This window comes from Cloeon dipterum, chromosome 2 (genome assembly GCF_949628265.1).
Source record: "Cloeon dipterum chromosome 2, ieCloDipt1.1, whole genome shotgun sequence".
Lineage (NCBI taxonomy): Eukaryota > Metazoa > Arthropoda > Insecta > Ephemeroptera > Baetidae > Cloeon > Cloeon dipterum.
The window spans coordinates 4,631,294-4,653,566 of NC_088787.1; the positions used below are offsets into that span (position 1 = coordinate 4,631,294).

General features: G+C 37.9%; 2 protein-coding genes across 2 annotated transcripts; both read right to left on the reverse strand.

The window, feature by feature from the left end:
• Positions 1-6,856: 6,856 nt before the first annotated feature.
• LOC135937395 (zinc finger protein 880-like) lies at positions 6,857-9,715 on the reverse strand. The gene is made up of 4 exons (XM_065480547.1): positions 9,534-9,715; positions 9,355-9,458; positions 7,928-9,010; positions 6,857-6,951 (listed from the first exon to the last, which is right to left on the reverse strand). Exons 1-4 carry the CDS (start codon positions 9,713-9,715, stop codon positions 6,857-6,859), a joined length of 1,464 nt encoding a protein of 487 aa, XP_065336619.1.
• Positions 9,716-12,158: 2,443 nt separating this feature from the next.
• Positions 12,159-15,772, reverse strand: LOC135936940 (protein yellow-like). Its single transcript, XM_065479957.1, has 5 exons — positions 15,750-15,772; positions 14,691-15,026; positions 13,712-14,290; positions 12,996-13,149; positions 12,159-12,497 (listed from the first exon to the last, which is right to left on the reverse strand). The coding sequence occupies exons 2-5, from the start codon at positions 15,006-15,008 to the stop codon at positions 12,412-12,414; spliced, it is 1,137 nt and encodes a 378-aa protein (XP_065336029.1). The 5' UTR covers positions 15,009-15,026; positions 15,750-15,772; the 3' UTR covers positions 12,159-12,411.
• Positions 15,773-22,273: the final 6,501 nt, after the last annotated feature.

Consider the following 22,273-nt stretch of genomic DNA (forward strand, 5'->3'; position numbering starts at 1 on the left):
ACAGCCTGGACAGCGCCGTCCGCCGTCGGACGCTCGCACAAAACGCAGAGTGGCTTCACGATCGACATTTCCAATCGAGAATCCCCCGAGCATTGACGATACACAAGCTGAAGGGTTAGTGAACTCGGAGTTGTTGGAAATTAGAGGAATTCGGGGAAAAATTTTTGACATAGCATCCTAAGAATTCAGGCAGTTTGAATTGTGCTAGGGGGAAAAACATTTATTTGTGTGTTTGCCGGATGTTTTGCATTTTATGCTCACAACTGCGAGACAGTCAAAGTATGATAAAGAATTTCAGATTTTTTGGAATTGATTAAGTTAGTTGCATAATTGAAAAAGATTATATGCGCTGTATTAATAATTTCTTAAAAACATAAGTGAAGAATAAAACCATACAAAAAATGGCAATAATTAAAAATTGGCAAAATTTCTTCCAAATTCAAATTTTTTCTCGCCTACAAACACAAAAATCTGAATACAACTTTTGAAACTTGACCACGAAACCAAGGATTTCCCTTTATGGTTATTCAGAGGCAGCGTTGTCGCCACAGAAAACCTTCTTGATTTTTCTCCTGGAAAAAATTGTGTTTCATTGTGAGCGAAAATTGAAATTATTCCTGGACATGGTAATAAAGACTCTTTCAAATTCGAAGAGTAATAAATTTTCGTTTTAAGATTATCACATTTATCACATGTTTTATTCAGTAAAAATTGCGTTTTTAAATTATATTTTAATCATTTGAAAGTCTCCTTCCACTATAACTAAGAGACAAAACGTAATAGTGTGAAAGATAAATTAAAAATCTGATGCCATGCAACGCTGTTAACACTTCATGTGTGAAAACTAATTATATGTATAATATTTTGCACATGATTAAACCTTGCGATAGCAAGAAAATAAACACTATTTATTTACTTCCTCTGTTTACAATGCTATCATAAAATACTTATCAACGCTTGAACCTTTCCCGCGAAACAGCTGTTTGCATACGCTCTTCGAAAGCTCTGAGCTCGAAAAATAGGAGAGGATTCGCACTTTTGATCTGGAAAGCTGCATTGCTCCTGCCCCAAGTGACGTCACATAGGAGAAAAGCATCTTCTGTCAGAATTGAAGTGACAGAAAATCAGTTCAATTTTTCATATTTTTAGCTTCCTTTATATATGACAGAAATTATTTAATTCAGACTATTTTTATTTTTACTGATGCATTGACTGAGTTTGGAAAATATTTCTTATTTTTCAACCGGTATGGCATAAATGCTACGCAGGTTGCATGGTTTTAAATTTAATCTTGAAGTTAAGGAGCGAATATATTAAAAAATAAATATTTATTTGAACGTAACATACATATTATTTTATTCGTGGTTAAATTTGAGTATAAATATTCTTTTATTAAATTATTAAAACAGCACACTCAGCAGGAAAGAAAGGCGGAGGGTTTGGCTTTCTCACAGCCTTGGATGAGGGGGCGGGGCCGCGACGACGTCGTATAAATCATTTTCGATTTCCTCGTGCACCATTTCCGGCGACACAGGATTCGGGAGAGTGGCCATTTCCATTTCCACGGCGCCTGCGTTGCGATGATCGTTGGAATTTTGCAATTTTCTAATCCTCAGGATGAACCAGAGGTTGATAATGCAGCTCAAGACCAAGAAGAATGCGAGCGAGCCGATCAAAGCAGAGTTTGTAGATTCTTCTGTTTTCCCAGTTTGCACTTCGTTCAAACATACGCACGTGGAGTTGGGTGGAACACTTGTAGTTGGAGAAGTGGAGACATCTGGAACTGAATATTAAAACATATATAGAAACAATATTTCTCATATCTTGATGATTGAAAGAACTTACAACTAGTTTAATAAGTAAATTAAGATATTTCATTTTTAGGTATTAATATTTTTTCAAGGGGAACTGTGTTCAGGTGAAACTTACCTAGCGACATATCGAAGATGTGTAGCACAGTAGTGTATGAAAATGTGGAGTCATCTGGCGATGAATATTTAACCACATCTATAGACAATAATTTACATAATATGTTGAAACTTAAAAGAGCTCCCTGAAATAGCTATTATGTAAGAGAAAAGTACCTGTCGTTCGAGAATCACTTGTGTATGGCTGCGCACCGACTGCAGCCTTTAGTAGCTTACACCTTGGCTTGGTCCATTGATAGTAAAATTCAGTCAGCCAAAAGGTTCCCGACAAGTCCAAGGCAAATAAAAACGGCCAACCATATGCTGTCCTCTTTGTCTTTCCCCTTTTTATCTTGACCATTTAGTTGCGAGTTGCATAACCTCTGCTCGGTCTGTAGGCGGCAAAAGACAAGCATTATTATTTATCATATTGAGACAAAGAAGCAGGTGAAAAATAAATGCTTGCTTTGTTTTCGCCTGCAACAATGGCCCAGCTCAAAAATGAGAAAGCAACAAGCAACTCGCTCGTGGCGAACAATCTGCCCACAGCAACAAAACAATCGATTCATTCGTTCTTCGCGCCAAGTGTCTCGGCAGCAAATCGATTCATCTTTCTTATTCAATCTCTGCATGCCACGTGTCTCTCGAATTCTAAGCTCGACTCGAAAATTGATGTGACTCGTTACATAATTTTCTAGAATAAGAACGGAAAATTACGATAGGACCAAAAACTGATTAATTCATTTTGCCAAAAGCTGAGTGACAGTTAAACGCGGTTTTGCTTTTTTCTCTTCCATTCACAGCTATTAGCTTTGCAAATTTTGCTGTTGACTGGTTTTCACATAAATATGACTGAAATTGAAAATTCACAGCTCTTATGTTTTCTATTAAAAAACGGGAATATCCATAATTCGGGGACTATAGTTAAACGGTCCATATGCCAACGGTTGCACGAATTTGCAATATAAAATAATTTGATGCTTCAAGCCTGACTAATATGAAGATCATAAAATTTCCAGAAAAGCTTCAGATGGACAGAATGAAATTAAATTTTTTATTTCTTCTTTAATTTAAATAATAAAATTTAGGAGTAAATGCGGATGCTCTTGGAAAAGCAATGAATTTGCCTCGACTTAAATACACGCATAGATTTTAATTTTATTATTTTCCGTTTTTTTTATTTAGAAAAACAAATAATATTAACATTGGTTTAGTTATTAGTATTGATATTGACATAGATGTAATTCATCCATAATAATTGTGGAAAATGTTTTCCTTGATTTCGTAGAAAATAATACTCCTGCCAGGGTTTACCTGACGAGAATACGATCAATATTATTGTTATCGATGTAAACTACTTTGATGCCCAAAGGGGAGAGCAAAGGGAGGAGCTTGAGCTATAAAACTACCCCGCACGGAGAGGGCTAGAGACATTCACGCATTCTGAGGGCTTACTCCACCTGACTCTCCTCCCGGCAGCAGACCGTGCACGACGCTGGCTCTTTCTTTCTCTCCCCCTGCTCCACCTTTGTGTAGCCGCACTAGTGTAGATCTTGCGTCGACGTCCACTACAAAAAATATCCAAAGGTAAGGATTTCAAAAATACGACCCTGCTTTGCTTTACGGACGTGCTGGCTAAGCCGTCAACCCTTTAAGTAACATGGCTAAGAAATTAGGCTCACGACTCGCAATAGTACGGCCCTGCTGACAACTCCCTAGAAAAATCTAAATTCCTTGAATGTTTAAGATTCAAGGAAAAATATTCAAAATTCCTCTAAATAAGAAAGCGCATTCTGTGACCAGTTCAACGACCCTTCTTCTCCTCCTAACAATTCATTGCTTCAAAGGTTCTCGCTCGGGAAATGTCGTCCGCGAGGCCACTCTGCGTGTTGTGCGAGCGTCCGACGGCGGACGGCGCTGTCCAGGCTGTCCACGTGGACAAGGAGAAGCTGCAGACTTGGTTACTGAACATTTGTGGTTACGAATTTGCCGAGGAAATCGAGGATGAAGACCTCATTTGCTACTTTTGCATCTGGCACGCAGAGTGAGTCAATTAAAATGTCATTTTTATCGTTACTATATTCTTTTTTATAAAAAGGTTTCTGGCCAAACACGGCTTGGATTTCGAGGCTGATTCTTGGTGGCCTCAGGATTTGGATTGTTTGGATGACGCGGCAAAAGAGCTGCGGAGAAGCTATTTTGGTAGATTTAATTAAAAAGGCGACAAATAAAAATTACATAATTTGTATTGCTTTTTAGACGGAAGAGTTGAGCAAAGCTGGGTTCAGTTGGAGCAAATTGATGAGTCGGAGAGCGAAGAATCTGGAACTGAGCCAAAGCAGAGCAGATGTTTCTACTGCAAGATGCCATTCAAATTTAGTGGAAACTTGGCTAACCACGTAAAGAACGCGCACAAAAATGTCATCAGGTGTGAAAATCGAAAATGTGCTACCTATTTTCACACAATTGAGGAAAAAAGAGAGCACGTCAAGAATTTCCACGAGACGCCCAAAGAACGAAAAATTATTCATTGCTGTTTTTGCGAGAAGAAATTCCTTAACAATAGTCACTTCCACAAGCATATTCGTCGTGTTCACTCTGAATTTTCGGTGAAATGCACTCTCCTTTGTTGCCTATGTTATTTCAAAACTGATGATGACATGAAATCCCACTTCAACTCCAGTCACAAGGAGGAAGACGACGCCAAAGTCCACGAATGCAATTGTTGTGGGCATAGAGCAAAGCAAAAAATTGTTTTGGAAAAACACATTGCTGCGAAGCATTTGCCAAAGACTATCAAGTGTAAAAAGTGCGACAAATCGTTTTCTTCGATGAAATTGCTGAAGATTCATGATCATCGAGAACATTCGTTCAAAATTTGCTCGATTTGCGATGAACAAGTAACTTTGCAAAGATTCAGTTTGCACCTAAAAAAGCAGAAATGCCGGCGCTGCAAAACCATATTTAACTGCTCAGGGTTATTTCAAGCGCACTGGAAAACTTGCAAAGAAACTCAGTTTAAGTGTGACAAATGCGCAGAGACGTTCCAAAAACGTTGTCAGCTGAATTACCACGTGAGAAGGTCACACAGAAACAACTCCTGGCGTGGTTCGCAACACAAGAATCTCGGCTTCAAATGCAGACCATGCAAGATGTTCTTCAAAAGTGCTCTAACCTTGAAAAGTCACCTGAATTACAAACACAGCGCAGCGAATTTGAAGCAATGCGCGCGCTGTCCCAAAAGCTTTTCTTATCTCTATTTCTTGAAACGCCATTTGGCGACGAAACACAATTTGATCGAAATAAGTCAGTTTGAATGTGATTTCTGTAAGAAGAGATTTAGCTGGAAAAGTAACCTTACAGAGCATATTAAATTTTCCCATTTGAGTCGTGCCCGTGGAAAGTGCACACTGTGCGGCAAGGAAATGCTCATCAGTTCCATGGAAAAACACCTTCTCAATGTTCATGATGCTCAATAATCAACTTTCAGTTCCACAAATCTCAAAAATGTACATGTTGTAATTAATTTCGAAATCTTTATTGTAATTGCTTTATGAATTAAAACTTTGATATTATACTGTGTTTAGCATGCGTTTTTCATATCACCAGAGTTGTTGACAATGTGTAACCGGCACTACACAAACGCCGAGCAGGTTGCATATCAATTAATAGAACAGTTGCAGAGTCTTTATTTTCAGCTAGAACTTCAAAATAAATTAGATTTTTAATCAAATTCAAATATAAAATATTGAGAATATGATAGTTTCATATTACGCACTACGATTTCTAGCTGGTTGTGTAATTTTAAATTTAAAAATTAAGGTGCAAAGGTATTTATAGTAAAGTTAGGAAGTCCAAATTATCTAAATTTAATTAAGACTGCAGTTTTGGGAATTATCTTACCAAGAAAATATCCAGCAAGAGTCAAAGTTATTTTTTAAGGATTTTGTTAAGGAGTAAGGTATTTGACGCTTATTAGAAAATTTATATTGACGTGAGGAGGCCTTTCCGCTGGTCTCGCTGCTTCCGCAGGGTGTCCTCGACCTGCTCCTTCGGTGGACCATTCTGCTCTCGTGACTTACAATTAGTGGTCTAAAATGTGCATCCTCTCGCCTGACACGCCCAGCAACCCAAAGCCATCCATATCTTCTGCCTTTACCTCAAAGCGACGCCAAGATGCTACTATTCTCTTCGAAGGGTCGAAAACCAATTAAAACCAAGGGTTAAAATTACCTGACCTCATTTCGAGCTCTCCACTTTTATTGCTTAAAGGATTTTATGGCGAATGGGATTGACACGAAAAAAATTGAAATAATTTTGACCTTTTGAAATGCTGATTTTCATTTTAATTCAAATCGCAGATATATCAAGCTTCGAGCCACCACCATTGTTACACCATTGCAATCGCAGCATAGCATATTTAGTCCTAAAAATACATTTTGAAATACAAAACTGACATATTTTTCGGCTGTTTCGTGGTGTCACCCTATTGAAAATGCCGTGAATATCCAAAAAATGCCTTCTCAAACAAGAGCCAGCAATTGATTTGCTGCACATCTCGCGCGTCTTGCGATTTCGGTTTTTCATTGTCACGTGCATTCCACGTTTTAATATTTTAAATTATAAAAATTTCCTCAGTTTGCATGAGAGTGTTAATAATTATTCTTGCAGCAACTAAAAATCGCAGTCGAGTTTTAAGAAGAAAATGAGCCACTCGCACTCGCAGCACACTCGTCTCTCTTGGTGTCGCGGCGAATTTCATTTGAAAAATCAGACCGTCTCTCCATCTCCTTTGATTCCGACTTCCGCATTGCATTTAAAAGAATCATACAAATATGAAATTCAAAAGCGAAAATGCATCAACATATAAATTGAAAATTTTACTGCAGGAACCAAAAAAAGTTAAATTAAAATTAACCGACTAAATTAAGTTCATTTTAAAACGAATTTTAGAAAGTGGTGGAGGGGCTGGGGCCACAGGAGACGGCGGAAGAGCTTCTGGCGTGTAGACCACCGCTGTGTCGTTCCTTGGTCTGTTGGCTGGCTGCACAAACAAAAATATTTCATTTTTAACTACTTCATAAAATGATGCGATTATAAATTCTTATTCGTGCGCACAAGCGTGGCGCCTCGGAAAATAGGTCGCAGGGAACGAAATGCATCTGAAAACACAAGGATTTCGGAGGAACCGCATGTGGTCGAGCTTTTTATTTATTTTTCTGGCTAGGGTGTCATTTATTGGTGGCGCTGTTGGCTGCCCTTTTTCCCCTTCTCCAGTCCATTCATTGCCGCTGACGTCACAACAGTCGCGTGCCACTTTAGTTGCGGGTTGCATAAGTAATCTTTAAAAGAACGGTGTGTTCAAGAAATATTGAACAACCTCTCTCTTAAACAATTATGTTTAAACTGATAAGATTTTGTCTGGTTCAAAATAGCCCGGCACAACCATAATAAAGATTACTTTGAAACTAAATGCATTGAAATTAAACCTGCAATCTGCGACGAGAAAGATCAATCATTTTATTTTTGCCCGTTTAGGATGATTTTCATCAAGAAAAATCAAACTTTCTTGTTTTCACATATTTTATTAGAAAATTAATTTACAAACGACGCATTAATCAGGAATTACGCTTCAAAATAAACGATTTGGAAAGTTAAAAAAAGACAATATAGTTGGAGAACTGCACTAAACCTTTGATTTTGATTATTTTGATATCAAAGGAAAAATGTTTAGAAACGAAATGACAGAATTTTAAACATCAGTCCGGCAAAACAATATTAGCGTACTTAGCATCTTTGATCGTTTTTGCGCTTCAATAAGTTAGCGTATCTTCTACAGCCTTCAGAAAAAGGGCACAGCTAACAATTTTGCATACCGTGAATTACCAGTAAATGTCTTTTCACGTTATGGCCATTCATTGATTTTCCGCACACCTTGCAAGTTTGCAGAATTTTGTTTTTCAAATGTGATTGTCTTTTATGTTGAGCCAAGAAAGTAGAGGAAACGAATTTCCGTTCACACTGGTCACATTCAAATTTGCGTTCAATTAAAAAGTGCGTCATGGCCAAGTGGTTTTTCAAGTTTACAAAATCAGTGAAGCTTTTGGGACAATGCGCGCAGTGCTTCAAATTCAGTCTCTTGTGAAAGTGATTCAAGTGGATTTTCAGTTGTTTTTCACTTTTGTAGTACCTTTTGCACGACTCGCACTTAAACCCAAGATTTTTGTACTTCAAACCAAGCCAAGAATAATTTCTGTGTTTCATTTTCTCGTGGTATTTCAGTTGAAATGGTGTTTGAAAAGTCTTTGGGCAATTTTGACATTTCAGAAGAGTTTGTTTGCAAATTTTCAAGTGGAATTGATACAAACCTGAGCACTCAAATTCTTTCTTGCATCGCGTGCAGTCCATTCTATTCAAATGGCGACCCATATTCCCAACAATAACTTCTGAATTGCAAATTGAGCACACCCGAGTCTCATGACTCTGTCTTACATGTTGTGCCAGATGCTGCTTGGTGGAAAAGATTTTGTGGCATTTGCCGCACTCGATCTTCATTGGAAAATGCAAACGAGAAACATGACGTGACAAATCCCCCTTAGATTTAGATTTAAACTCGCAATGGTGGCAATTGAAGACTTTTGCTTTGTCTTCTTCCTTGTGAACAGAATCAAAGTGGGCCATCATTTCTGGTTCGGATTTGAAATAACAGAAGCAACCAAAGAAATTGCATTTCACAGGAAACTCGGCATGGACTCGACGAATATGCTGTCTGACGTTATTTGACCTTCGAAATTCTTTCTCGCAAAAATTGCACTTGAACAATTTCTCTGCTTTGGACTTTTGATGCACTTCCTTGGTGTGGCTCTCCTTTTCCTCAACAGTGTGGAAATATGTGGCACATTTACGATAGTCACACCTGATGGCATTCGCGTGCATATATCTCATGTGACTTCCAATATCTGCGACCATTTTTCTACAGTAAAAACATTTCCTCCCGCTCCTTCCGCCATCAGTCTTTGCCTCGTTCTCTCCATTTTCGTCTTTCACGCTTTTCGGCAACTTAATCTTCTCCAGCTGCACCCAGCACTGCTCTGCTTTTCCTTCTGCAACAATTAAATCAAACGAAAAAATTTAATTTAATTACATATTAAAACGCATCTATAAAATTTGGAGTTAGATAAAAAATTCAAGAATGACCGTAAACAGCGGCAAAATGTTTTTCGCTTGTCGTTAGATTTTAAACTATGAAGACTACTATATTTGTGATTATTTTATTCTTTTCAATTTAATACGATTTCACTCTGGTTATGCGATTTCCTTTTTGCATATTGCTGATTCTCTCCTTTAGTCCCATCTCCTCTCTCTCTCTCTCTCTCTCTCTAGGCGTCATTATTCTAATTTCCTCCATTATGGTTCAATATTGAAATGAACAATTGAGCTCATGTACCTAGATATTTCCTCCTCAGCTCCTTCGCCTTGTCGTCCAAATAGGCCAGATCAGGCGGCCACCAAGCCAAAGCCTCGTGCTCGGAAACATATGGGGCCAGGAACCTTAAAATAAAAAAATTGTTATTAAAGTCGGAGTAAAACTAAATTGAAAATAAAATTAATTCAACTGCTGCTCACTCGGCGTGCCAGATGCAGAAATAGCAAATCAGATCTTCATCCCCGATTTCCTCAGCAAATTCATGGCCGCAGACGTTCAACAACCAAGTCTGCAGCTTTTCCTTGTCCAATTGGACAGCCTGGACAGCGCCGTCCGCCGTCGGACGCTCGCAAACGCGGCAGAGCGGCTTCACCAGCGGCATCACGGCAACTCGAAATGGCGCGAATGAGATATCGAAACAGCTGCAGTTAGTCAGGGTAGTCAGGTTGATTATAGGGTAGACAAAAAGGAGAAGGAATCACCGGAAGAAACTTCAGCAGATCTAACGTTTTTAAAGGAAGCATTAAATATTGAAGGAATTACTAAACTTATTGATTTTTCTCATTTAACGTCAAGTTTACATATTGATTCTTAAAATTATATTATTGAGTAAAGTTTATTTCAACTCCTGATCGATCTCCTATAATTATAAAAATCGAGCGGCAAGTTTAAAAGCAATTGTACTCTCTCTTCGCTCTCTTCACTCCCTTTAGAGCGTCGGAGAACTGAATTATCACGACGGTAGCCAATTTGTTAATTTTCTACCAAGTCGCAAATCTCAATCAAATGACGATTTCTGATCCATGCAAACTGTATATCCATGGCTGGTGACATTCACAATTATTAAAACCACTGAACAAGCAAATGTTTATGAGTTTTCAAAAGGGATGCATCAGCCATTATAAGCAAAGATGGATTCCTACTGCTCTACATATTTGGAAAAATGTTAAATACGCAACCGTGCATTTAAAATTACGATCGTTGCTTCGTTAGCGAAAATATCGTTAATTAAAAATATAAAAAAGCATTGACACGTAAATTAGAAGAATGATTAGTTTGATTATTTTTTTAACACGGGAGATTGTATTCTTGCTCGACCCCGAATCAAAATTTCTAGTTCGATACTGGAATTTATTCTTTTCCATAATTCGAAAACTGATAATTAATTGAAGAAGAGACTTATTTTAGCATTAATTATGTTTTCTGTCATTCATTCATTCATGTTGGTGGCGCTGTCGGCCTTCTCCCACTTCCCCCTCCTGCAGTCCATTCAATGCCACTGACTTTGACGTCACAACAGTTGCTTGCCACTTTTCATGCGGGTTGCATAAGCTGCTCGATCTGAAGGCTGCAAAAAAGACAACGGTTGTTAAATTTTCTCGCAAAACAAATTTTTTATTCAGTTTATAATCGTTCATATGATTAATTTCACGTGATCAAAATTGAGTTGTTTTCCTTTTTTTTCGAAATAATTTTCCATGAAACACAGTTTGCCTAATGAGCTTACGTTTTTTGCTTGACGTTAGTTTTCTTTGGCAATGCAGTGGTTTTTCGGAAAAAAATGAAGGTCTTTGCGAAGCAATGCAACGTCCTGGTGGCGGAAAACTTTCAACAACGAACGTGAATTTGCTTGTTGCAAGAAAAGGGCAACAATCAATTAGACAAATAAAATTTGGGTGTTTGTTAAACGATGCGAAATTTTACCGCGACCACGCAGGACGAGTTAAAAGTCACTGTCTCCACCGACCTATTTTTAAAAGTGAGCACTCTTGCGAGGTTTACAATTTACATACGGCTGTTATTTACTGACAAAAAATGGCTAATCTTAAAAGTTAAGTAGAAATTTGAAAAATTACGGATCTTGAAGGCGGTCGTGGGGGCACTAATGCCACAAATGCTTTTTACACAAGGATGTGAAATCGGTCACTGTGCAGTCTTTGAGTTCGGGTGGCAGGCTATTCCAGGGATCCACTACTCGGAAGGAGAAAGCCCTCTGCTGGCCGAAGACACTGCGCACTGGCGGTGGTTGCAGACGTGTGTGCCGGTTGGTGGTGTCCCCTCGCAACCGCCGACCCTCAACAATGCGAGCGCGCGCGTCGAAATCTATTGCACCTTCCAATTTTGCGTAGTTGATTAATCAAGTGAAATGCCAATTTGATTTCAAACGGTTTATTAGATACAAAAGCTACAGAGGTTGCATATTTATTGTTTTAGAAAATCAGAAAAAATTATGGAAATTTGTTTTTACATCACATGTTGCTATAAAAATGCTAATAGTCTGTGCAAACCTTTCGCGTAATTTGTCAGGCCAAATTAATTTGAACTAAAATCGTAATATACGAAAGGATTACAATTAATAAATTCCATTCCTGCAAATCGACCTCAGCCTATTTTGTAATTTGATATTGTTCAAGAGTTCAACATGTATTTGAGAAAGGGGAACAGTTAAGGAATTGATATCAAATGTCTTTTCATTTTATTGCGAGTAATTGAATTTCCGCACACTTTGCACGTTTCAAGAATTTTGTTTTTCAAATGTGCGTATCTTCTATGTTTAGCCAGGAATAGGGTTTTTATTGATTCAATTAAGATAAGCGTGTGCTGTATTTCTCGTAATTCTATGTTTCAAATCTCTGCTGGCTTGGTCAATCATTTTAACTCTCAAATAGTCAATTTACCGAAAACAAAATTGAAATTAAAATATTCTTCGCAGCCTTGGAAGAGGGAGGAATAAATGAGTGGTGGGATGCACTCTAAACTTTTAGTTCTACTTCTACCATAAAACAATTTACCAATTTGTATATTTGAAAAAATACGAGCAAGGAAACTGTGAAACATGAAAATTTATTAACTCTTACAAAATTTCTTCACAGTACTGAGCCACAAAGCTTTTGAGTTTGTAGATGCTGAAGGGTGATCCATTGAAGCCCAACTGTAGCTACCAAATGACGCAAACTGTCTTCTTTTCTCGTAGGAATATGGATAATCAACAAACCACAAAACACACTTTTCAAAAAAAATCTAAAAATTTTCATCGTCATTTTAACTGACAACGATTTTAAGACCACGTTAGTAAAACTACAAAATAGCAATGGCCAAGAGGAAAACGAAGAATACGCTTGAGTTGATCAGCACTCTGCTTTGGGCCTCTCCACCACTTGCACCTTGAAAGTTCAAAATTTCAGCTTCAGAAAGTTAAATTAAAAAAATAATGCGCAAAGAGATGATTATTAGGTAATTGTATTAATTATTAAAAATTTAGTAGACTTAAAGCAACGGCACATACAGTAATAAAAATCGCAGGTTTATTTTTATCATTAAAATAAAAGCAATTTGAAACTTGCTCTTCTCTACTGACCAGCAGGTTGCATACTCGCAATGACAAAAACATTTGTGTGAACTGATAATAATTTAATTGAGAATTGTGAAATTTTATGTGGGCGAAACTGGATATTGGCGGCTAGAAATAAAAAATTGTAATGCCTGCCCAGTGCCCAGGCTGCGGTCGGCTGCAGCAAGCCCTTTTTATTTGAATTGGTTTCTGCAACACTCGTTACAATGTGCTCTTTGGCTGATGTCTCTAAATACGAATAAAAACCAGATTTTTCCAGTCTTTTTTGTTTCAAAATGTTGTAAGGGAACTGCGTTCAGAGGAAAATTACCTGGTGAGGCCTCGTAGGTGTATGATTTAGCACCAACTGCAGCCTTCAAAAGCTTGTGTCTCGGCTTTGTTTTGACATCAAACACCATCATCCAAAGATTTCCATTTTGGTCCAAGGCAAAAGTAAACGGCAAACCCGTATTCGGTATAGCGGCCTAGAACCAAGCAATGCACCGACACGATGATTAAGATTTACTTAGTGGAAAATTAATGAAAAAGCTAAAATTCGTTTTATTGAAATGAAGCAGAAGGGTAAAATTTGGGATCGGGTTTGAAAAATTTAAATCTACCATAATTCTATTTACTCTGCCGCAAAAAGCTGCTTTTCGTTACACCATTTTGTATTTTTAATTTTCACTTTCTGATTACAAAAGCAAATAAAATAATATGTATCAAACTAGGGAATTTCCCTATTTTGTTTAAAATGAATTTATTCTATATTTTTTATTCAATTTGCTCTGTATTTAATTTTCACATTTCAAGGCCAATCCACCTGAAACGAGACGAGCCATGTCACAGGTTGCTTATTGAGCACACGCTCTTACTGGCTCACAAATATTTATCAAGTTATCATTCAGATCGCGAAATATTGCAGTGACCAAAACATTTAACGAGGATCCTAATGCTCGTTACAAAATACCCCGAGCTTGATTTTTGAAAAATCAGATCAAAATTATTTATTCTGCTCTCAAATATTATTTTAAATTGGTTTCATACCTGATAAAAACGTTGCTCCTGAAATGGCTGTGAAGAGTTCCAAGAAGAAGTGTAATTCTTCCACCAAAAGGCTGCATACATGGTCCCTTGGTTGTCCATCAGCATTCTGTATGGTTTTTTGCTTGTAGTCCAGTTTCCGATTAGTTCCGGATTTGCAGTTTGAGTTCCGTTGCGAAGTGCGTCAACGGAAATTGAATACACTTCATTGGAGCTCCAATTGCTGACGTAAAGCTGTCTCGCTTCCTCCATAGGGGACAGAGCAATCGACATAACCCTGATTCCTGGCGTGTCCAAAATCCAAGATTCATTTCTTTCCAAACTAAAGACGACAATTTTTCTTTCACGCCACCACGCAATGTAGGCTAAGGTTTCGTTGGGCGTCTCGTCGAGCACCAAATCGTGCATCGATTTTCGAAAAGGAAAAACGTGAATGATTTTGGTTTGATCGTTGTTGGACAAGTCGATGGTCCATAGTTTAGCATAGCAATTGTCGCTACCGTTGTCCAGCACCCAGAGCCTTCCAACGGAATCAACATCCAGGCCTGTTGCTTCTTCAATTTTGTTGCAGTCTCCATTTCCCTGCCAAAAGAGGAATTGATTGGCATTGACACTTTAAAAACTGAGTCAAACTGAAAATTTTGTTATTCGATGCGGCCAACCAGTGGCATATTCAGCAAATAATATTTAAATTCGTGAACCTCTATAAATAACGGATTTTCTTCGACAGTCGATTTCTTTCAACCTAATCTGGTTTTAAAATATAATGATTTGCGTGTAATTATTCACCCAATAGAAACCGCGCTTCAAAAACGAGTCACGCGTGGAAATAACCGCAAAGTAAAGCCTTATTTGCATTATTATTAAGTAATCCTGCCGAGAATTGGTGTGTGCTGCGCAAATTGCTTTTCTGAGCGCATGCTGAACAACTTTCCCCGTTAAAATATACAATAACGAATAGCATTTATTATTTGCTACTTACATGCATGTCCCACGAAGGAAATGGAGTGAGTTTCGGGGGCGCAGAGGACGCGCTGCTCGTCGGCAAAGACACCAGTGTCACCGGAATGCCATCATAATTCCAAAGGCTCAGGAAGATCATTGTTCCGTACACAGCCATGAAACGAGGCTCGATATGCTCTGGTTTCAAAGTTACATTTTGCAAGGCCTGTGTCCTGGTCGCCTCCGACGGCCATTCGTAGTCCCACTCATCGGACCACTCGTAGACCAGAGTGAAGTTGGCGGCGGTGGCCACGGAGGAAAGGCCGAGCATGAAAATTGCGAATATTGACGGTGTCATGATTGCAGAATCTTCCAACTGTTCACAAAAAGGCACAAAAACAAAAGCCGTTTATATGAGAAAATTATAAATGAGAATGAGCGACGAATAAGACGCGCAACCAGAGAGTCGAGTGGCGCGCGTCGGTTCGAACACGTCCGGCATTTGTGCACCAAACGTCTTGGAACATTTTCAACTAGATAAAAAAATTCAGTAGATTACAATTAAAAGAAAAGGACAGTTGGGAAAAATTATGCAGAAAAATAATAAATTGCACATTTCGTACAATTTTTATTTTTATTGGGGAACGCAAGTTAAATCAAAATATGCTGCTATGCACTTGTTTCGGAAAAAGAAAACGCGAAAAGCTCCTGGCCGAGATATCCCCACGAATCTTCCTGCGATCTGCATCATTAATCTTAGATCTGACAATGAGTTTTAAAAAAGAAAAATGCCTCAGGAAATTAATATGTTCGCAGTTTTATTCAAAAAACATTTTGACCGTTTGCTTGCCAGTCTTTATTTTACTGTTTTTTTTGTTTTAACCCATTAAATAAAATTAAATTTAAATGAAAATAAAGACTGGACATGATTGACATAAATATAAAATTATTTATACCGCCCATGGCTATGGTTGCAATTATAAATGCTTTTACTGTAGAACCGTCGGGACCGTCCTTGTGAATTTGTCGGTACTTTAAAGAGTCTGGTCAGTCGTCAATCCGCCGATAAATACAAAAGAGTGCAAGAGAGCGAACTTACCCCGGGCGTGTTTGTCGCGCGGCTCTTCTTCTCGTTGTGTGCTGTGTGCGTCGCGCGCCGGCTTTGGCCTCGCGAATCGAGTCACGTGACGTGCCGCGAAATAGACAATTCGCATGGTGGCGTTTTTGGCCGCGCAAAATGTTGCCAGCTCGCTTTCGCTTTTCGCTCTCATATCTGTCTTTAAATTTCTGAGTTGATAAATTAAAGCTATTTTAATTTGCTCGCCCAATCAATATCAAATTCGATTATCATGCAGAAATCAGAAAACCATCAAAATATTATACCAATTTAACAAACCAATCTCTAAAAATAATCTGACTATTTATTAAGACGCTGGGTTAAACTATCTGCATTACAATATAATATTTTAAATTATAAAAATGTCTCTTGGTGTCGCGGCGAATTTCATTTGAAAAATCAGACCGTCTCTGCCATCTCCTTTGATTCCGACTTCCGACGCCAGCCTTAAACATCATGATTTATTTTTAAAAACCATTCCTCTCCACAGGATAAATGGCTGGGTGCGGCAACTGCAGTTTTGCGGCGTTTTCTGTCTGTAATGAGATCAGTCTCTAGTAGCCGCAACAAGCAACTGATTGTGAGAGGAGAGGAGAGAAAAAGGTCAAAGAGCAGCGATCTCGCCCACTCTATCAAAAGCAACGCGAAAAAGAGCCTTGCGTGCGCCGAAAAGTATTCTATTATGGGAAACGCGCTCTTTGTTGCGTGCGGGAAGGCGGCACATGAATTAACTCGCGCAACGAGCTGCTAATTTAGCCAATTTTACTTTTTATCTATACTCTCGAGAACAAAAAAGAGAAGCACCGCCTTCCTCTCTCTTTTCTCGCTTTCTAACCAGCTACTTGCGCCAACTAAAAATTAATTTAATTCGTTGCATTAAAGCCAGTGTCAAATTTACACTCGCAAAGATTAAAATAAATTAAACGTTATCACTCAAGTGACGCATAATGTGCATGAGTCATCTCTCAATTTAGCAACCATGATCTCATGCGATCGCTTCAGCCTAAGTTTTGATTTTCATCTGTCAACTCGCAATTTTGGAAACGAATTTTAAGTACAAGAAAATAAACCGTGACAAAAAGTGTCCATCGGTTATTAACAAAACAGCATTAAATTGGTTGAGATTCAGATTCAGATTCAGATTGTATTTTATTTTTGTTTAAGTCGATATTTACATTTGTGACTTATTAAAAACACGTCATACTAAACCTAACTATACAACTAAATATTGCTATACATAAGCTATTATTCTAATGCAAAATCACAGATATAATATTCAGAAAGATTATAGAATTGGTGTTGCATGACAATTCTCTTAATAGATTTAAGAAATAGTTGATCGTCCACCATCATTTTGAATTCAACTGGTAAAGCATTAAAAAGTCGTGGGATCATGATTGTTGGGCTTTGATTAGATATGGAGAGAGAACACGGCGCTACATAGAGATCATTGGGACTAACATTTTTGCCTGCAAAACGCGTATTGGGTCTATCAACTGGCTTGTCCTGTGCTAATGCAAATTTACTCCTATTTTTTATCAGGTATTTCATACATTCGAAGATATACAATGAGTACACAGTCATAATTTCATATTTTTTGAACAGTGGCCGGCAAGAGTCGAGGGCACGGTTTTTCCTCCAGTATCTCATACCAGCCATAGCTCTAACAACTCTCTTTTGTGCTATCAGGACTTGTTTTAAATATGGCGACCCTCCCCAGATAATTATTGAGTACATAATCTGGCTCTGAACATATGCAAAATACACTTGTCTTAACACACTTAGAGTCACTTTGTCTCGCAGGATCGTGAACATATATGTCACACTTCTCAGTCTATTGGTTACATTTTCGCATTGCTCGTGCCAATTTAGAGTGTCAGTGATCGTGACCCCTAGTAATTTACCTTTGTTAGCTACATCAATGGACATGTTATCAATTTTGATATCAGGGTACAGAATTGATAACATGTCCATTGATGTAGCTAACAAAGGTAAATTACTAGGGGTCACGATCACTGACACTCTAAATTGGCACGAGCAATGCACGAAACAAAGGCTCGAGCAAATCGATTCACCTTCATCGTTGCAGCAATTATTTAAAATCAGGAAAATCGCCAGTTTGTCAGCGTGTTCGTTTGGTTGCATGAGAATTCACGCCATTTGCGACACGCCTCAAGGAAAACAGATGGATTTAATCAATAAAAATATTTATTTTTGTTTTAGGTGCTAATTAGCATTTAAAAGAATTATGCAAATATAGCACGCCATGAAATTCAAAATCGAAAATGTATCAACATATAAATTGAAAATTTTAATGCAGGAATAAAAAGAAGTTAAATTAAAATTAACCGACTAAATTAAGTTGTTTTAAAACGAATTTTAGAGGGCGGACACAAACATTAAAATGATAATCTTTGACATAAAAGTTTTTTAAATGTGTATATCTAAATAAAAAAATTACAAATATTGAATTCATTAATAGAAAGAGAGGTAACAAAAAATAATATTATTCAACAAAAATATTCAGACTAGACACTGCTTTGATGTTCTTCAAGGTTTTCAGTGGTGTCCCTCAAGGCTGGAGGCGTTGAACTTTCCGGAGGCGGAGGGGCTGAGGCCACAGGAGGCGGCGGAAGAGCTTCTGGCGTGTAGACCACCGCTGTGTCGTTCCTTGGTCTCTTGGCTAGCTGCACAAACAAAAGTAATTCATTTTTAACTTCTTCATAAAATGATGCGATTATAAATTCTTATTCGTGCGCACAAGCGTGGCGCCTCGGAAAATAGGTCGCAGGGAACGAAATGCATCTGAAAACACAAGGATTTCGGAGGATCCGCTTGTGGTCGAGCTTTTTATTTATTTTTCTGGCTAGGGTGTCATTTATTGGTGGCGCTGTTGGCAGACCGCCTCTCCTCTTCTCCAGTCCATTGATTGCCACTGACGTCACAACAGTCGCGTGCCACTTTAGTTGCGGGTTGCATAAGTAATGTTTAAAATAACAGAGTATTTCAAGAAATATTGAACAACCTCTCTCTTACACAATTAGGTATAAACTGATAAGATTTTGTCTGGGGCAAAATAGCCCGGCAGAACCATAATAAAGATTACTTTCAAACTAAATGGCTTGATATTAAGGCTGCAAACTGCAAAGAGAATGGTCGATCATTTTATTTTTGCCGATTTAGGGGGATTTTCATCAAGAAAAATCAAACTTTCTTGTTTTCACATATTTTATTAGAAAATTAATTTACAAACGACGCATAAATCGCTTGACAATTAACGATTTGGAAAATTAAAAAAAAGACAATATAGATGGAGAATTGTAATAAACCTTTGATTTTGATTAACTTGCTATAATGCTTGTCCGCTTAATATATCAATGGAAAAATGTTTAGAAACGAAATGACAGAATTTTAAACACCAGCCCGGCAAAACAATATTAGCCTACTTAGCATCTTTGATCCTTTTTGCGCTTCAACAAGTTGGCATATTTTTCTACAACCTTCTGAAAAAGGGCACAGCTAACAATTTTCTATGCCGTGAATTACCAGTAAATGTCTTTTCATATGTTTGCCAGTAATTGATTTTCCGCACACCTTGCATGGTTCTAGAATTTTGCTTTTCAAATGTGTTTCCCTTTTGTGTTTAGCCAGGAAAGTAGAGGAAACAAATTTCCGTTCACACTGATCACATTCAAATTTGCGTTCAATTAAAAAGTGCGTCACGGCCAAGTGGTTTTTCAAGTTAGCAAAATTTGTGAAGCTTTTGGGACAGTGCGCGCAGTGCTTCAAATTCAGTCTCTTGTGAATGCGATTCAAGTGGATTTTCAGTTGTTTTGAATTTTTGTAGAACCTTTTGCACGGCTCGCACTTAAATCCAAGATTTTTGTGCTGCAAACCACGCCACAAATTGTTTCTGTGATTCAGTTTCAAGTGGATGTCAAGGGAAGATTTTATTTTATAGGTTTTTAGGCATTTATGACATTTGAAAAGAGTTTGCCTGCATGTTTTGAAATGCGATTGGTACAAACCTAAGCATTCAAATTCTTTCTTGCAGCGCGTGCAGTTCCTTCTTTTCAAATGGCGACTCATATTCCCAACAATAACATCTGAATTGCAAATTGGGCACACACGAGACTCATGACTCTGTCTTACATGTTCTGCCAGATACTGCTTGGTAGAAAACATTTTGTGGCATTTGCCGCACTCGATCTTCTTTGGAAAATGCAAACGAGAAACATGACGTGACAAATCCCCCTTAGATTTAGATTTAAACTCGCAATGGTGACAATTAAAGACTTTTGCCTCGTCTTCTTCCTTGTGAACAGCATCAAAGTGGGCAATCATTTCAGGTTCGGCTTTGAAATAAGAGAGGCAACCCAAGAATTGGCATCTGACATGAAACTCGGCATGAATACGACGAATATGCTCTCTGAAGTGTGAGGATTTCCGAAACTCTTTCTCGCAAAAATTGCACTTGAACAATTTCTTTGCTTTTGACTTTTCATGCACTTCCTTGATGTGTGTCTCCTTTTCCTCGGCAGTGTGGAAATATGTGACACATTTACGATAGTCACACCTGATGGCATGCTCGTGCATTTTGCTCACGTGAATACTAATAATTGCGAAAATTTTTCCACAGTAGAAACATTTCCTGCCGCTCTTCTGATCATCAGACGTTTCCACGTGCTCTGCATTTTCTTCCGTCTCGCTTTTCGGCAACTCAATCTTCTCCAGCTGCACCCAGCACTGCTCTGCTTTTCCTTCTGTAATAATTAATTCAAAAATCATTGAAGCATTAGTTTGATCTTAAAATAAATATTATTGTTAAAATATATTTAAATAAAATTTTGACCTATCTATTTTTGTTAATAGAAGTCAAGGGTATGTAATGTATCGTTAGCCGCGGCAAAACCGTAATTTTTTTCTCTTATTTTTGTGATACTACTTAGTATAAAATATCAGTTCATTTTTTATTATCTTCAATATATAGATATATTTTGAAATACATATGATTTCCTTCTTGCCCACTTAATATTTTTAACTTTAATCCCTACTCTTGCGTCATTTTTAATAGTTGCCCCTTTATAAGTTCTAAAATAAAAATTTGCAAGCACATTTACCTAGGTATTTCTTCCTCAGTTCCTTCTCCACGTCGTCCAAATAGGCCTGATCTGGTTGCCACCAAACCAAAGCTTCAAGCTCGGAGTTAAATCTGGCCAGAAACCTTCAAAAATAAATAAACTGTTAAAAAAATTGAAAAAAAAGAATCCCGCTGCTGCTCACTGTGCGTGCCAGATGCAGAAATTGCAAATTAGGTCTTCATCTTCGATTTCCTCAGCAAATTCATGGCCGCAAACGTTCAAAAACCAAGTCTGCGACTTCTCCTTGTCCAATTGGACAGCCTGGACAGCGCCGTCCGCCGTCGGACGCTCGCAAACGCGGCAGAGCGGCTTCACCAGCGGCATCACGGCAGCTCGAAATGGCGCGAATGAGACCTGAACAGCTGCAGTTCGTCAGTTCGTCAGGTGGTTTATAGGGTAAATGAAAAAGGAGAAGGATTTTCTCTTCTAAAACTTCAGCAAATCAATCGATTTGAAAGGGTAAAAGTAAATATTGAAGCAATTATTTATTAAAATTTTTTTATTTATATATATCTATTTTTTGTAACAAAATTTACATTTGTATTCTTGAAATTTTATTTTTGAGTTTGAATTATATCATCTCCAGATAAATCTCGTACTTAAAAATAAAGCGGCAAGTTTAAAATCAACTGCACTGTGCTCTCTTCTCTCCCTTTGAAACTCAATGGCGCGTCGGAAAACTGGTGCTGTCGGCCTTCTCCCACATTCCTCTTACCCTCCATTCGTTTCCTATGACGTCACTCGAGTCGCGTGCCAATCTTGCTGCGGGGTTGTATAAGCTATACACTAAATTTCCAGGCGGCAGATGACACCGATTGCTATATCGATAGGTGTTTTATTTAGTCAAGTATCGTTTATTTGAATATATTCACTCGACCAAAAAAGGAGGTTTCTTTTACTTCTGTATTATCGGCCTAAATACCACTTAAGGATATTTAATTAATAATATTCACGCAATTGCAGATTGCCAAATGTGCTCGGGTCATTTTAACAAGAGGGCGAAAATATCAGTCTTTCGACTCGAAAATAAATTCTAGTTTTTGCCGAAATGTCGGAAGAATAATTAAAATACTAAATAAATAGGAAATATTTTTAGCAGCTAATATCGAAATACTCGACTTCTATTCGATAACTTTAATCGAAATTGGTTCAAATAATGATCAAACAAAATCTACTTTGTCAATGCAACTCCAATTTTATTCTTCTGCAAGTTTTAGTAGATTTGAGGCTTCGTGTTGCCGATATCTGCAGTTAATTTATCGTGTATTAGCGATTCCAATTATTTTAGACGGTTCCTTACCGAGACTCGATTTAGACAGCACATAATTATTCGTCTCGATTATTTTTCTCGCCGGATTTCGGTGC

Coding starts and splice junctions, on each gene's coding strand:
- LOC135937395 (XM_065480547.1), bottom strand. CDS start 9,715: ATGCCGCTGGTGAAGCCGCTCTGCCGCGTTTGCGAGCGTCCGACGGCG. Junction 9,011..9,354: donor GCTGAGGAGGAAATATCTAG/GTACATGAGCTC, acceptor TAATTGTTGCAG/AAGGAAAAGCAGAGCAGTGC. Junction 6,952..7,927: donor CAAATTTGAATGTGACCAGT/GTGAACGGAAAT, acceptor TTGTTTGTGCAG/CCAGCCAACAGACCAAGGAA.
- LOC135936940 (XM_065479957.1), bottom strand. CDS start 15,008: ATGACACCGTCAATATTCGCAATTTTCATGCTCGGCCTTTCCTCCGTG. Junction 13,150..13,711: donor AGGAGCAACGTTTTTATCAG/GTATGAAACCAA, acceptor GCTTGGTTCTAG/GCCGCTATACCGAATACGGG. Junction 12,498..12,995: donor CACCTACGAGGCCTCACCAG/GTAATTTTCCTC, acceptor TGAACTTTCAAG/GTGCAAGTGGTGGAGAGGCC.